The sequence below is a fragment of the Pomacea canaliculata genome, linkage group LG8 (genome assembly GCF_003073045.1).
Source record: "Pomacea canaliculata isolate SZHN2017 linkage group LG8, ASM307304v1, whole genome shotgun sequence".
Classification (NCBI taxonomy): Eukaryota; Metazoa; Mollusca; class Gastropoda; order Architaenioglossa; family Ampullariidae; genus Pomacea; species Pomacea canaliculata.
Window position 1 is genome coordinate 14736241 of NC_037597.1, and position 15976 is coordinate 14752216.

Below are 15976 nucleotides of genomic sequence, written 5' to 3' on the forward strand. Positions count from 1 at the left end.
TAGTACTAAACAGCAAGTACCGGTCCTCTGCATTAATGGACAAGTACTTCACACATAAGAGAGCACAGAGAGGGAGAGAGCGGGGTAGTAGGGGCCGGGTAAGAGCGTCAACATTCTTAGCTGCACCTGTTTGAAGTGTTATTACATTTCCTAAATTTTTCAACCTTCACATGGTCCCAATCAATTCTCGAAAGGTGTCTGTAATTGTTAGATGAATGTTTAAGTGGGATGGGAGTGAAATTCATCACTATCATTTAATATTATTAGTTATTCATTATTTACAACTATGTCGTTCTTTAGTTCTCTTTCCATTTAATTCATTGTTTTACTTTTTTCTCTCTCTCTCTACACACACACACACGAGAACCTGCGTGTATCAGGGGGCGCTGCATTCATGAGTTAAGGGAAATCACCGACTAGGCGATCACATTGCTCACATTCCGGCACTCTCCGAGGACGCACGCGGGTGGTATGATGAAGCACATGTTTCTCTGATGAGGGCACGTGCGTGCCCAACCACGTGACCGTCTTGATTATCTGCACACAATTTATGCTCGGCAGAAGTTCGCACGGTGCACTGTGTATTCGCGACTCTCCCTCTTTTTCACCAGAGGTAAGAAAGCGGTAAATGGTCTCACAGGCTTACAGGCTTGACGAATTTGTTCAAAAGGTAGAAAATGAATGGCTTTCGCATCGTTGCAGCAGAAGGCATTGCGCTTTCTCCATTTATTCCGTCTGCACAAACACAGTGAACCATTCTTCCTTTTACTTTGCCACTTTGAAACATCATTTAAAGCATATTTTAATGAGGCGTTGAAACAAAAGCAAGGAAGAGATGCAATAAATCAGCAGCTTTTTTTACCATCACAGATACCAAATTTATAACAGTTACCATTGTTAAAAACTGTTACGGTTTGCATCGCAAAGTTCGACATGGATGTATACAGACTTAATAGTGACGATTGAGAGAACAGGATGCATAGTTTGACACTGAGGTACAAAGTCATCGCGACGCTTTTTTGGGAATAACAATATTTCATCGAGAAGGCCTTCTTACCTGGTACAAACACAATGAACATAGAAAACTCAGGAAAACTCGCCTGCACTAACAGGATCGCCAAGGTAAACAAATTAACGAATTAAGATACAAGCGCTTGCCAAAGGTGAACTCTTAAATTAGCGGCTAAAATTGCAAACAGGTACACGTAACATATGAGAATACATAAATGTCTGCTGCACTGTTGAGGTTATGCAAGCATGCACCTGCCTGCGCGCTCATGCTCACCTCCCTCCTGGCCCCCGCCCCTCCCCCCAAACGCTAGCTCCCTTCACCGACTTTCTGCATGTCTCTTGAGACAACAAATTACATCTGAATTGTGTCGTTCCCGTTCCAAAGGACGTCCCTCTTTCACACGACATGACCAAGCACCAAAGAACATCCGTATAACCAACAAGGACTGGATCATTCATCCAGCCCCAAACTCCTCCCTGGACAACGATTAGGTATCAGCACTTAACTTCATCCTCCACCTGTCCAGTCTCGTCGACAAGATCTTGATCCCTCCTTCATATCTGTTATTCATGCCACTCTGACCTCACAGGTCACGAGTAAAGAAAAACACCGTGAGGTGGCTGGCAGGATTTGTATACACCCGCTGGTATCTACCCGTACTCCATCCTTCTCTATCTTGTGCCTGACATAAATCATACGCAAGATTAATATAAAGCACTGCTGCAGAAGACCGGCAGCAAGTTATGTAATTCATGATTGAATCTGAAATAAATTAGCCATTGAAGCTGTAGCGGTATTGAAAGACGGTTAATGAAAGAAGGTCGGGTCATTAATGCAAAATATAGAACTTCGTGGGGATTGTCAAGGTTCATATCTTAGCGTTTGAGAGAGAAAAAAATGGAACCAAAAGAATTAACGACCTATAAACTGTTCAAATGAAAAAAAAAAAAAAGGAAAACAATTTTGTTGCGTAACGGTGGTTAAGCTAAGAATATATGTTCTGTTGAACCGTCTGCTGGGGAGTTGAAGCTCACACGTATTATGTTTTATGTTCCGCATGTTGCTATAGATCTCATAAAAACATGCATTCACGCATACAAAAGCAAAACAAAGAAATAAGAAAAGAACTTGAAAGGTACATGAATCTACAAAGAGACAAAATGAAAACATACAAGTCTTCTGAACTACTGCTTCTCTCCACTTGAGGCATAACAAGTGAATGGCGTCGCACACATATGTAAACAACGAACTCTGGTCACTTGCTCCAACAAATCTCCACAATGGCGCCAGGTAACAGCCCTAGCCACATCTAATTTTGTTTACGCATGCTCCGTGGCTGCTATCCTCAACATCGAGGTGAAAACATTTTCTTTTCAAAGTAGATCGTCTACCACAATATTGATGAAGAAAGGTATTTAGCTCTAGAATCCGATCAGTTTTAGGCAGGTTAGCCACTACGTGTGCGCACACCACGGTTTTATTTTGAGCTCTCGCAGAGTGCTTGCTCTACTTGGCACAGTAGGACGAGAATGAAGCAGGTTTTTTTTTTTTTCTCTCAACGTGCATTCGATAACAAGCATCTTACGAAGAGATCGATTCTGAGATTGGTATTGGAGTTGAACACATTCTCGCTATGCACCTTGCAATGATTTCTAAGTGAAAATTTTAAAAACGAGGTTCGTCCGCTTGAATGAAAACTAGAGTCATGTGCATTGTTAAAGAAAAATCAACGACGAAGGAATGTGGATTTAACGAAGATCGGACAAAAAGTAAGCAACTTAAGCAATGGAAATGAGAGTGGCTGGGGTAAATGAAATGTTCTAGGATGGAAATTTAATTGAGTATTCAGTGGTTAAAGATGGAAGATTATCTGAGGGATAAAAAGCATTTACAGATCGTCCACTGAGTTGCGGGATGAAAAGAATTATTTTTACATGCGGATAGGGATAACAGATTATTGATTGAAGACAAAGAAACCTCCTTTGTAAGGCGAATGAAAACTTCTCACGAACAGAAATGCGCTGCAAAGAATGGTCGTCGGAAGTTCTAAACTCAGCTCTTCTCCCATCAACACGCTTCAGATGATTTTCAGCAGGGAAAAATATCGACACTGGCCCGACTGCTTGAATCTGAATTCGATTGGCTACAGACTACAGTAGATATTTTGCGTTAATTGCACTATAGTCGTGCAGTCTGCCAGTCGTCTGCCAACTGAGGGGAAAATGAACTAGAAGACCTGTCCTCTGACACAATCTGGTAAATCAGTCTTGGCAAAGCTACAGCACCTAGGAACAGACAACGGCGCCGAATGGAAAACAAGACAGGAATAGGTGCAACTTGCGTCTACCTGCCCTCTCTGCAGGGAATTTCTGAACTTTTGCCCTGTACCCTTTTCGATCGAACAACTACGAAGAAAGATAGACAAACGCGAAGTAAAGAAAGTTGGTCAGTCATGTGCCGGTCACATGATCTTGCAAGTCGAACTTTCCTGCACGCTGTCCTTTCGCATGGCCGAAACGTACAGCTGGTTGTTGGCAGTGCCGTTGCTGTAGTTGGAACTGTCCTTTCGGGTCCTGTCCCTATAGGAAAATCGAGAAGATCCGGTCGACAACTTGCGAGCGCTACCTGGCGACACATCGACGCTTAATGCTCTGGACCTTGGTCTGCGAGTTGTTAAAAACGTTTCTTCGGTGTTCACATTCTGGGGAATCGTCAGCCACGCATCCTGGCTACCATGGGAGGACCTCCATTGAGTGTTCGGTCGTTCGCGAAGAGATTCTCTCCGTACGCTTGGGGACGGGGATACCCGTGGCCTCGAGGTCAAGTCGCGGGAGCGCCGGCGGGTCTGGATGTAGTCGGAGGTGGGCACAGCGAGCAGCTGGGAGGCGTTTGTCCCGCGTGATACCCCGTTCTGGAGAGGATGGCCCTCTGCACAACCAAGGAGCAGCTGGGATTCCATCTGCTCAAACTTACTGTCCTGTCCTTCAAGGTGTTCTCGAAGGTCAGTCAACTGCACAGAGGTCAAGATTCTAATTTCAATAGTAAATATTCTCTTCTTTCATTTTCTTCTTCTCCACCTCCTCCTCATCATCAAACTTTAAAGCATCAATCAATAAATCATCAACTTCTCTCTTCTTTAATTATGTTTATTTTTCATTTTTCTTCTGCGTGCCGTCGTCGAGAGAGAGGCGGAGAGTTTGAACTTCTGAATAGGACCGTAAACTTTAAAAGATCGACAAGACTTCAAGGGTAATAAACCAGAAAAAAACTGCGCTTATCGACACATCTAGATGTTATCTGCAGAACTTCGTCGGTGCTCACTTGTTTGTGGAGCTGCGCAATGATGATGTCCTTGCCTGCCAGGGCGGAAGTGGCGGCAGCCAGCTCGGAACGGTATTTGTTGACTGTCGCCTCCAGTAGATGTTGTCTGTCCAGCAAGTTCCTCCGAATGACCTCCCTGTGATTGCGGCAATATGACATAACAACAACAACAACAACAACAACAACAGCAACAACAACAACATTAACGCCGCATGATTTATAGAACGATATTCACGCTCGTAAGGAGCGTGCTCTTGGCACTTGAGACAAGAACGAGATATGGACAACATACAAAGGACGAAAGGATAAACAACAGAACTGATGACGAATAAAAGAGGACCAATAAAAGACAAATCAAGAAAACGCAAAGACATATCGTGATTCTGCCGAGAGAGACGAGTAGGAAAGTTTGAAGATATAACAGCATTGTGTACACTGTTGATAGGATAAATGCTCAAAGAAGAGGTGTCTTTAGTGCATTCAATGGTGGGTAGGTGGCGGGTATGGAAGGAGTGTTTTGCTGCACGATATCTAAAAATAATGTGACCATATGTTGTTGTTATGGTGACAGGAATATGGTGACAGGAATACGATCAGCAGACATGACAACCCATATTCTCTAACACTAGCTTTATCCAGCACACTTACTTGTTCACTTAACAAGTATATTAGCTTATGAAGTATATTAGCTCAGGTAGACAACGCCCCTACAATCTGCGATAATTCTGATGCATATTGACTGCTTGCTTAGTGCTTAGTTTTTACTGACCAGTTCTTGCGGGCCCGGTCAGCTGTCGTTTCTGGAATCACACCACTGGTCTGCAGGTGCACATGCTTGTGCTCCATCTCTCCCCTGAGAACTTCTAGTTCCTGTCTCACAAACACGCATGTACGCGCGCACACACACACACACACACAAAACACAAACTAAGAAATTAAAACAGCGCAAAGAAAGCAGGATAGTGCAATAAACAGTTTTCATCTAATACGCCTTAAATACAGAGGTGGAATCCACTCAGTAAATCAAGCCGTTACAGCCAGACATCTTGCTAACAGATCCATTAAACCAGGTCCACATATTCTAAATCTCCACAGTGTTGCGGGAACTGTGCGCGAGCTATACTACAAACATGCCAATGAGAGTCGCGCTGGATTCGAAGACAATGGTGATGGGCTGGTGGCAACGACGAGGATGACGAAAAAGGACGAAGGATTGGGCCTTACCTCGTCAAGGGCAGCCAGTGTTTGCTGACGTCTCTCGCAGATGGTGTGACGGTGGTTCAGCATACTCTCTACCTCAATGATCTGCAGAAGTAGTCACCAGTGATTTCATGTCTTTGTGTGCCTTATGCTGAGTCTATTCATACATGTGCGTGTCTGTACATATATGTCTGTGTGTGAGCGCGCGCACGAGTGCGTGCATGTGTGTACGCGCGCCTGTGCAAGTAAACATCTTTTTCTGGTTTTTGGACCTTTCTTACTTTTTTCTTTCAGACACTCGATGTCTCCTCACTACTGTCTGCTGCATGTGTGCGTGCGTGCGTGCCTGCAGGTGTGTGTAAGTGCGTTTGCCTGTATACGTGTGTAAGTAAACAACTTTTCCTGATATTGGACCTTTTTTACTGTTTCTTTCTTTAAGGTACCTGATGAATCTTTAAAACTCCCATCTGCTGCTGCTGAACCCTGACATTACAAAAGTATTTCTTTCTTCACTCCATCTCTATATTTTTCCCTTTCTTTCCACCTGTCTAAATCTGACTTCTAATCTAATCTATCGCACATGTATTATTTTAGACCTCGAAAGGATGCTTTCCAACCTCTTGTTCATACTGAAGAAGGTCTCGTCGTTTGGCTGCTAAAGATTCCTCCTTAGCCATCAGCTCTGCTTCACAATCTTGCATTCTTTGCAGCCGCTTCCACTTCTCTGCATCCTGCGAGGCCAAGCCTTGGTTTAGTTTAGCCCTGCCACATGCAGCCAGGACCACCAAATAAACACCACGCTAGTTTTATTCTTATCTACAGCTGTGTAAGAAGAATGGGTTAGCAAAGAAAGGAGTGAGTAGCTTTCAGTCCACAGTTTACTTAGAAATCGCCGTGAAGACAAACCCACATTGCCAGAGAGAGAGAAAGAAAAAAAAAAAAAGAAGGAAAAACATGGCTATATAGTATTGTCCTTGTTTAATTTTCCCCATCAAAACAATTTGTGTTACCAACCAGTTTCCTGAGGCAAAACCTTGGATTTAGCGTTGCCAAGCACTGGGGATTTATTCCCATTTTTTTCCCTGAATCAATTAGCTCCTAACCGACGATGCATTTTATCTTGCATCGCCGTTGATGCCTTAAATGGCGTTGTGTGTCGAAAAGTTACATCTTCTCTTCCTACACGAAGCTCACTGAAGTCGTTTCGCTGCCCTGTCTTCATTCTAGCGACAGTATAACTGCAAAATAAACCGCTAAACCTAGGAATGCCATTCCAAACTATCACTCCGTCTGCCAGACTCATTAAATCTGAAAGAGACAAACAGGCAAGGTTCAGGGAAAGGTAACTCGAGAGTTTATGGCGAGTTTTATGATTCGACGAACGACTCACGTGACTGAGCTTTCTCTGTTCTCTGTGACGTCTCGTCTGGCAGTTACGTTCTCCTGGCATTGCGGAAGATATTCTTTTATCTCCTCGACCCGTCGTTGAATCTGAAAAAATGAGTACGCAGATGGCCAAATTGATGATCTAGTCGGGACGGAAATATAATGAAAGGCTTTTTTGAAACTACTTAAAAAAAATTCTTGTTCTCTTTCCCGATCTTTAGTTGGCTTCTGGATAAAGGTTATACCTTATAAAAATATTATTATCTGAACAAATATAAAAGAATAGTTGTTTTATGAATAAAATAGAAAAATATGCCTTTAACGTAGACACACATAAACCTACATGTAAAAGGGATGAAGTCAGCGCTCGCTTTAATGATGTAACAATCTGACCTCGGGTGTCTCACTTTGAGAGCGAGAGAAAGAGAGCATGATCAGTTAAACAGATCATCAAGAAAAAAGGGCTTAAGTTTCAATGCTTTAAATTTTCATGGCGAAATATAAATAGAATTGTATCTAGTACTGATTATGCCAGTAATCTAATCTTTCAGTATGATCAGTCTTCTCATACTGCCGAACGGCTTTATTATTGTTGCCTTGGCAGTTTGTACACAGGGTCAAAGTGGGGGTGGATGTAAGGACGATACTGTTTTCACAGGACTAGTGTAGCAAAGAGACTTAAAGTCAAGAAAGCTCGATCTGGAACAATTACAAATAAACCAAGAAAGAACAAAATATTAAAAGGCAAAAGCTTAAAACAGACCCTTATGCATAGCGCCTGTGATGTAACCGTTAGAATAAAGAAGAAATTACTCAAACACATCTTAAACCTATCTAACAATAACTTGAGAAATGGAAGTGGTCTACTGTCACTTTGATCTTGAGGAAAGATGTGGAGGCTATCACTAAACTAGGATTCGACAAAGAAGAACAGATCCTAATTGTGACAAAATCAAATCTCAATTTGTGCTCGTGATGACGACTGTTTTGTTTGTTTGTTTGTTTTGTTTTGTTTTTTTTTTTTGGGGGGGGGGGTTGTTGTTTTTTTTGTTTTACTGTTTTCTTCATTGGACAGTCACAGTGCGTGAGTCCAGCTTTAGCGGACGAGAGGAAGAAAGGTCTGAACCTGCCGACACAATATTACAAACCGTGAGTATAGCACCTGGTGCTCACATGGTGCACGTGGTGCCCTTGTGTGCGCGCACACACACACACAGGGGTCTCTTAGAGGCACACCTAAACCTGGCCTTAATTTTCCTAGGAGTACTCCAATGGCCGGCAGAATACAATCGAGTGAGTGTTTTGAAACAATAAGTGGATCTTCTCACCCCAAGTTATTATTTTCTTAACACGTGCACCGGATGTGCAGGTGCTTATGCTTCGAGCGCGGCCTGACAAAGTTTCTCGATATTGCATAACCATGGTGACACACTGAGTAACTTCCCAGGATCCAGGACAATAGAATATTTCAAGAACAGGAAAGCCAGAGCCCTGCTGATAATTACACCAATAATATAAAAAGTATAAGCTATAATTACATGCACTTTCAATCTAAGCAACTAAATAAATTAATATGGAACATTAATTGCATAATTTGTCTATCATTTGATTATCCTGGACCTGTACGACAGATAAGACCAGCACTAAGACAGAGTATCGATGAAAGGGGTCAGGTGAACACAGCTCACTCATGAAGTCAAATATTGGATGGCGGATAATCAATATCCACTGGTCACTCCCATCACTCGCGGTTGAACGAATCACTACTAGAGTGCACCAATTTCGCCATTGCCCGCAAGCAAAGCCCTCCTCATTAAGCTCTCTGAAAGAGATTTTCGTTGTCACTGCCAAGTTAGTGGGTTATTCATAACCCAAAAATAGCTGTTCAGTATTTTTTTTACATTTCGACGTTTTTGACATTTATTTTTATTCACTCCCCCCACCCCTTGAGGGGTATGATATATATATATTCATACAAATATATATATAAAATTATATATTAGTATGCCACGTAGTGCGTGTGTATTGGTGAGTGTATTCGTTTTCGCGTTTACATCCGTTGAACAATAACTCAGACCAACGTGCGTTTGAGCATACATAGTGTCATTTCTTTTTTCGCTTGTTTGTTTTGCCCATCCCGTTTTCAGCGTAAACAGATCAATCCGTTGTTTGCAAGCACAAAAACGCAGCCGTGTTCACACAAATGCACGCGCAGTCAAGCGTTTCGTCCAATCAAAATCACAAACATAAAACTCTTGCAGAGGCTATGAACGCGGGTCTTCTAATGCTTCCCCAGGGGTAGTTACTAATGCAGTCACTCAGGGGAATTGTTTCCCAGCTTGACCGGTTAAAAGAGAACTGTTTTGCTTTGTTTGAACTGAAGGTTGCTGTTATCATAGCTTATCAAAAAATCTCCCTAAGCAATTATAAACTGCCTCGAAGGTCATTTTTTTGGGTTTTTTTTTTTGTGTGTGTGTGTGTGTCTGCTAAATCGTACCACAATTAAAAAAAGCAAATGGCTAACATTTCTTGTTTTTAGGATAAAAAGGCATCTATCCGGGCTTTCAGAAACAACTTTTTAAAAGCTATTTTATAACTACAGGTTTTGGTGACTAACAACGTTTTTGAAGATGGTTTCCTAGCTTGTTTCCCAGTAATTTTAATGTGGCACTACATGCAAAACTTATTTTATGCAAAAATATTTCTGCTCAAAAAATCTCTGTAAACGTATTCTTTAACTGCATAAATTAAAGATTAAAATAAAAAATAAAAAATACAGAGTTTTTACTTCTCAGTAATCAAAGGATTGAGCACATTTTTTTCCGCGGTCCCCTTGTCCCACCCATCCGACACTGGACGATACAAACGGCAGCTAACATCAGGATCTGTACGATTGCTATCGATCTCATCAAACATTACAGACGATTTTTTTTAGGATCGGTCGCAGTGCAAGTAGATTGAGAAATGGGGACAACAGTGAGCGAGATTTCCTGCTGACCTGCTCCTTGCAAAAGTGACGAAAATCGTCGAGCTCTTTGCGCAAGCGCAGTACTTCACGACGAAAGAGCGAGCGATGATTGACAATGGCGTTCCACAGCATTTCTGCCGTTTGGTCGTTTCCGTCGTCGGGTATGTCTGCCTGCAACCAAACATAGGCAACTCGGCGAATTAAAATTGCGGTGAATTAACAACATGGCCAGTCATGAGGTAGTCACTGACACAAGGCCTCTGCAGGCACTTGCATCTGCAACCTGGATTTTCTGACATGTCGGAGGGCTGTAATTTCACGCCAAATTGTTTCTCGTTTGAAATGTGTGTCCATTAGACCACAAAACCGTTAAAAGCATCTGCTGCTTCGTGTTTTTTTACATCTATAGCCACTGCTACCTACACGCGCGCACACGCACACACAGTCACCGCTGCCCTGGAAGAAAAAGAGTTTAGAGAATAAAAATGTATTAGTCCGCCACATGAAAGAAAATCAATCATTCAGTTACGTTTCCGAGTCATTATTTTTAGAAACTATGGCACCAGTTAAAGCGAACTAGTTTTCCCACCACTGCACGAAACAAAAATGTATCCTTGATATCGATGAACGTAACTCTTCAATATTATTTTTGAAGATTTTGAAAGAGTACAGAGTTTGCAATACAAACGGTAAAGTTTGTAATAAGCAAGAAAAACTTACACCAGTGCTGCCAATTTACCTGACGTTCCAAGTCGGTGAAAGGTGTGGCCGAGGCCAGCGAACGTTCCACCTGTTCGACTCGCACCTGAAGTTCGTGGCCCCAGGCTTCCGTGTCGACTGTGTGCGGCATGACCGCCGATGTCTGAACAATGGAAAAACCTACGTGATGACTGGTGGTAGAGCGTCAAGTACTTTCATGTCCTATTATGATGTTGTCCGATCAAAACACACTAGTGACGATAGTGACGATAATATTTAAGCAGTGCATAAAGCATGGCTCGAGGTGCTAAGAATTTTATCTTTGTTTTATCGTTTTATGTAACATGTCTTCTAATTCGTATATGTGTGTATGTATGTGTGCATACGTGTATATATGCGTATTTTTTAGGCGGTCTTTTTTAGATATTCATTAGTTCGTGTGGTGAACATTTAGGGATACTGCATAAGTTCGTGATTTGGGTTACAGCCAGGATGATTAAACAGACCAAACAAAATGGACATATATTCAATCGGAAGTTGAAACGCGCCAAAATGGATAATACTATATAAGAACTTTACCCATAAGTACTTGATGGTCTTCTACAAGATATTTGCAAACACCTTCCACACACACACACACACACACATTTTAAAAAGCAAATCAAATATGGCGCTTGAATGTCCAAATATCTCAAACACATTCACAGTCGTCTGGCCAAACGCGACGAAAACACAGAATGTACACTGCGTTGGCGATACAACGCGCTCGGTTTTTAAAGCGAATGATCGATTCTAATGAATCTTTAAACTTTCTGCCGATATGTTGTACCTGCTCGGATATTTTTGCTTCCTTGACGCCATGATACAGACTGCAAGGTAATTCAGATGCCCGATAAGATTCAACAAACGAAAGCGATTTTGACATTTCTTATCTGCTGATCTAAGCGCGAACTCAAAAAGTCACTTTGGTAAACTGTATGAACACTGTCTTGTTGGCTGATTAATGCAGTAGTGTCGAAACAGGAAAAAGTAACCAGGCATGATTTTCAGAAGGCACCACGCAACATGGTCATATATCTTGATGTACTCCTGATTCATTTATTTTCTATCGACTACCCCTCGTTTTTGTTTTTTACCTTGAAGATTATAAAACAGTTTCCATAACCATTGGAATGAACGGAGGGGGCAGGTGGAAAGACTAATTTGTATAAATCGTTATACATGAATCCTAATTAGAAAGATCTTCTCTTTCGCGTGTAGTTCAAGCATCGGTTAAATTGAGTTGTAATCACTACAGTCTACAAACCTGTGCTCACTATCGGCTCTTAATGTTTGAAGTGAGAAAGTGAGACTGGCAGAAAATCAACAAAGGCTCTTTTGTAGTGATTGATAAGGTCATTTCTTCTCTTGTAGTCTTTGATGGGTGACAGCAGTGTTGTGAGAGTTCAATGACCGGTGCCGGAGTCAAGACATACACTTTTATGCGAGCTGAGTTTGTCACCCATAAACTGAAATGGCAAATTAGAAGGCATTTCATGCTCCACAAATCTAAGATGTTTCTTGTTTTGTTTTCTGGTTATTTCCAAAAGACAGTCGCCATGTTGTTTATTTCTTTATCTTTATCTTTCTCTCCCCCTATATATATATATAGTGTGTGTGTGTACGTGTGTGAGAAAGAGAGCGAGAGCTGAATGATTCGAGTAAATGATCTTCGTCCTAGTCAATCGTGTAGTACTTTGCCGGTTGTTTCGCACGCAAAACAAACAAACAAACAAACAAACAAACAAAACCAAAAAAAAAATCAACAAACAAATCAACAACTAAAAACAACCCAAAGACAAGAACAATAAAAAGAACAACAAAACTACATCTTTCCAACACAACCAATCTTAACAAGAAAAATAAAACGAAATCAATGGCTGAAAGCAAATTTCAGTAAAGAATAATTGGAATCGATAGCGACGATGATTTCAGCACGATAAACCACTATAAAAACAGTTCACAGGAAGAAGCCCTTTTGAATTGTAGTTGACCACTCAATAGCACGTACGGACCTCGATCATTTGCTATCTCTCATTCCGATTTTTCCATAACAGACCACTCTCTCAAACAACTGATAAACTGAAATGGTAGAAAAATAAAATAAGATAGTGTTAACAGTATGAACTGCATATAATCACATGTTAATTAAAATCAATGTCTAATCAGCGCTGTCCTCATTACATCATTCCTAGGAATCCTACTGTTTCTTCCCACTGCAATATATCTGCACAAACTTCGAGTCTCTCTGCATGGTGTTAACAAAAAAAGGAGAGCTACACGAAGACCTTCATTCATCACTATCCACACTGCCACAAACAACACTGTCAATACTGACCTCCAAGTCGACACCGGATGATGTTGCTGCCATGATTTAAAACAACGACAAGAAAAGACCGTTGCTATCCTCCCATGAGAGGAGTTCTCCGGCAGGCGGCTAAATCTCAGCCTTTTCTAGCAGTTCCTGCTTGATCTTTGCTATGGAACTACAGTCTCATTTCCGTGTGGATGCTCTCAGTTCTGAAATCAATTTTGCTTTTGGACACAAAATGACACAGACCTTCACTTTCAATGTAGAATTAGATGCATAGGTACACGAGTGACAAAGTCACACCCTAAGTGGGCCAAAACACAGCGTCCATTGCGACTGATAAATCAATGGTTTATGCGGCCATGGTCAGCTTCCAGCTGTCGCCGAGCTCAACCCCTGAGGTGAATGTGTAACTTCAAAGCGCTTTTGTGGGTATTTACCCAGCACTTGCGAAACGACGCTTCGAGGATAGGTTGACAGTCGAGTTCACAGCTTGTTGCACAGTCGATAGCCGTCTGCTTTTCTGTTAGACTTAAATCATAGATTCTGGCGACGACAAAGTTGTTAATGTCGGCGCGACGTCTGCTCCGATACACGAACGCAATGCGAGTGGCGTCCCTTGAAAGTCTTCCGCACTACCGCGATTAATACAATACTTCAGAAAAAATTTGAGTTCTTGAGAGCCACATTAGATTTTATATGTAGTAAGATATAGTAGTTAATATAACACACGAAAACCAGCTCTGAAGCCACTACAAGTTCGTCCTGAATCATGAACATAATAAGCGAATCTCACGTACTCTTGTTTGCTAGATGCGGATCGAATCTTGTTAGGATCACGGTCACATTTGTGATGATGACATCGTGGGGTATCTTGTTTATACCATCCCCCCGTCACCCCACCCGCCTGTGAATGGTGATGTGATCACAAACATCGAAAGTCGTATGTTATTTTTCCATTCCGCTCGCCTGCATGGTTTTTCGGGGAGCTGCGTGAGGTGGGTCGATTCTTAATGTATATAGTGTCACCCATGCCTCACGCTTAAGCAGTGATTGACCACACATGACAGCGGAATAAATTATTAGAATCCCCACGCATGTTTGGTTTCACATAGTCGCGTATGCACAAAGTCACAAAGTCTCCATAGGTTAATTGTTAAAGGCCGTCTGACAGGAAAGAATGGTTCGACCCGGGTTAGAGAGAGGTGAGGATATTCTTGTCACACCAGGGGATTTAGAAAAGCATGACCACTAAGGTAGCAGGCATCGGGTGTGCCTGTACCCTTCCTCTATGGATAGAACCATAAGATATGCCTTTCATCACAATCACCTAAGTTTAATTCTAGGCTCTCCAGTGTTCCCCTTCCCTTCCCCCTCCCCCCTCCCCTACGTCTCGCCTATTGGCGTCAACTGGTCTCGCGAGTCCAAGTACTCTACACCCCGATGTTGCTCTGAGTTGTAAAACGAATACTTTTTTTTTTACAATCCATATCGATCTGTTTCATCATTAATGAACTTGCAGCTGCGGTCATCAAGCAGGAAAAGTGGTGGAGGGTTTCACTTTACAGGTACGTAATATTGGCTGAAATGGAAAGGGATAGAGAGAGGATGTGTGCGTGTGTAAATATAAGCGCTAATCGTTTCATGCCCTATAGAAGAAAGAACGAAACCAAGACGGGAAGGAGCCCTATTCTTCCCCCAAGAAAATAGTCGTCAAGTGTTGCTAAGACAACAGAAGGCGTGCTTGGAGATGTGCGCAACTGTTAAAAGACAAGGAAAAAGACAGAGTGGATTAGAGACTCAAAGAGAACTGAACGTAAAAGATAGTATATTACAGATCACAATGACAGGTTATAGGACTCAGCCTGTTCTAGATCCTGCGATATAATGTTGAAGGACCAGAATGACACCGGTAATGGGGGCTTGGATTTTTTTTTTTTCATTATTATTTTATGATTTGAAGTGCTGTCCTCCTAGAGGAGCGATCGATAGATGCGGGTATATGTCTCTTTTTTTACGGCGCCATATTTAAAATAGATTGCTTCTGGTTGACCGTTTACCCAATTATTATAATTGTGTGTTTGTTTGCTTTGTTTTTTTTTTTTGTGTGTGTTTTGTTTTTGCCAAAATCACGTAAGATAAATTAAGCACATTTGAAAGAATTACTGCTTGCTCATCAGGTACCCGATCGTCATTACAACCTAGACAATATCTTCCAAATCATCTCTATATCATCTGCCATCTTCGTCATATCGATCGAGGCCCAGTTTACGAATCGATCTCCAACGACAGGAGTAGCTATTAACGTCAAATATTGTCAACAGAGCCATGGGGTTTTCGAACAAGTTCAACCACCATCTTATTAGACAAAAATTGCTGCAGTACACATTCAGAGAAGAAATCTCACAATGCCTATAACGCGATTTCCTCTTAAATCATTTTGAAGCCTTCGTCATTATTCTTTAGGTTGGTTGTTCTTAATATATATATATGGACGTTCGGTTAATATGAAACATGTTTCACTGCTCGGGCATATTTACTTAGCCCGAGCCCGGGTCGATTTAACTTTCGGTGTTGGAACAAAGTAGTCTTAGGTGACACAGTATAGTCCTGGTGGAGTCGATATAGCCGGGTTGGGGGAGGGAATGAATATGATTTTTGGTCAAGATGACCGGCCCCCGCTAATTGTTATCTCTTTTCCAGCGTACATCAGTCAGTTTTGTTTCATTAACAACCATTTCCAGAAGTCATGTGTTTATGAAAATAAAATTATTGTGACTGTTTTTTGCTTTATTGCGACTTTTCACAGAAATAAAAAATATTAACAATGCATTTAAAAAGCGTCTTCCAGGGAACATGTTTATTGATCTATTGCTCTTACCTGGAGAGTTAGTTCACCTATGCATTATCACTCAACCGCAAAACAATGGAAGCATACGCATGACCAACCAAAAGCAAAAACGGCAACGAAAAGCAGCATGATATGGCTTTCAGAAATTTATTCCAACATTTAAATAAAGGAACTTGAATTCATAGGTGC

The 15976-nt window shown here is 41.6% G+C and overlaps 1 protein-coding gene across 4 annotated transcripts; it reads right to left on the reverse strand.

Moving 5' to 3' along the window:
- Positions 1-782: 782 nt before the first annotated feature.
- Positions 783-13670, reverse strand: LOC112570463 (centrosomal protein of 290 kDa-like). 4 transcript variants are annotated; one of them, XM_025248887.1, is made up of 11 exons: positions 12964-13670; positions 12641-12707; positions 11893-12094; positions 10627-10749; positions 9918-10058; positions 6924-7024; positions 6151-6295; positions 5558-5638; positions 5103-5203; positions 4334-4469; positions 783-4022 (listed from the first exon to the last, which is right to left on the reverse strand). In XM_025248887.1, exons 4-11 carry the CDS (start codon positions 10735-10737, stop codon positions 3474-3476), a joined length of 1365 nt encoding a protein of 454 aa, XP_025104672.1. In that variant the 5' UTR covers positions 10738-10749; positions 11893-12094; positions 12641-12707; positions 12964-13670; the 3' UTR covers positions 783-3473. The 4 variants fall into 4 exon arrangements, with proteins under 4 accessions (XP_025104672.1, XP_025104671.1, XP_025104674.1 ...); XM_025248886.1 differs by having other exon boundaries at positions 11893-12707; XM_025248889.1 differs by lacking the exons at positions 11893-12094; positions 12641-12707 and having other exon boundaries at positions 783-1694; positions 3638-4022; positions 12964-13669.
- Positions 13671-15976: the final 2306 nt, after the last annotated feature.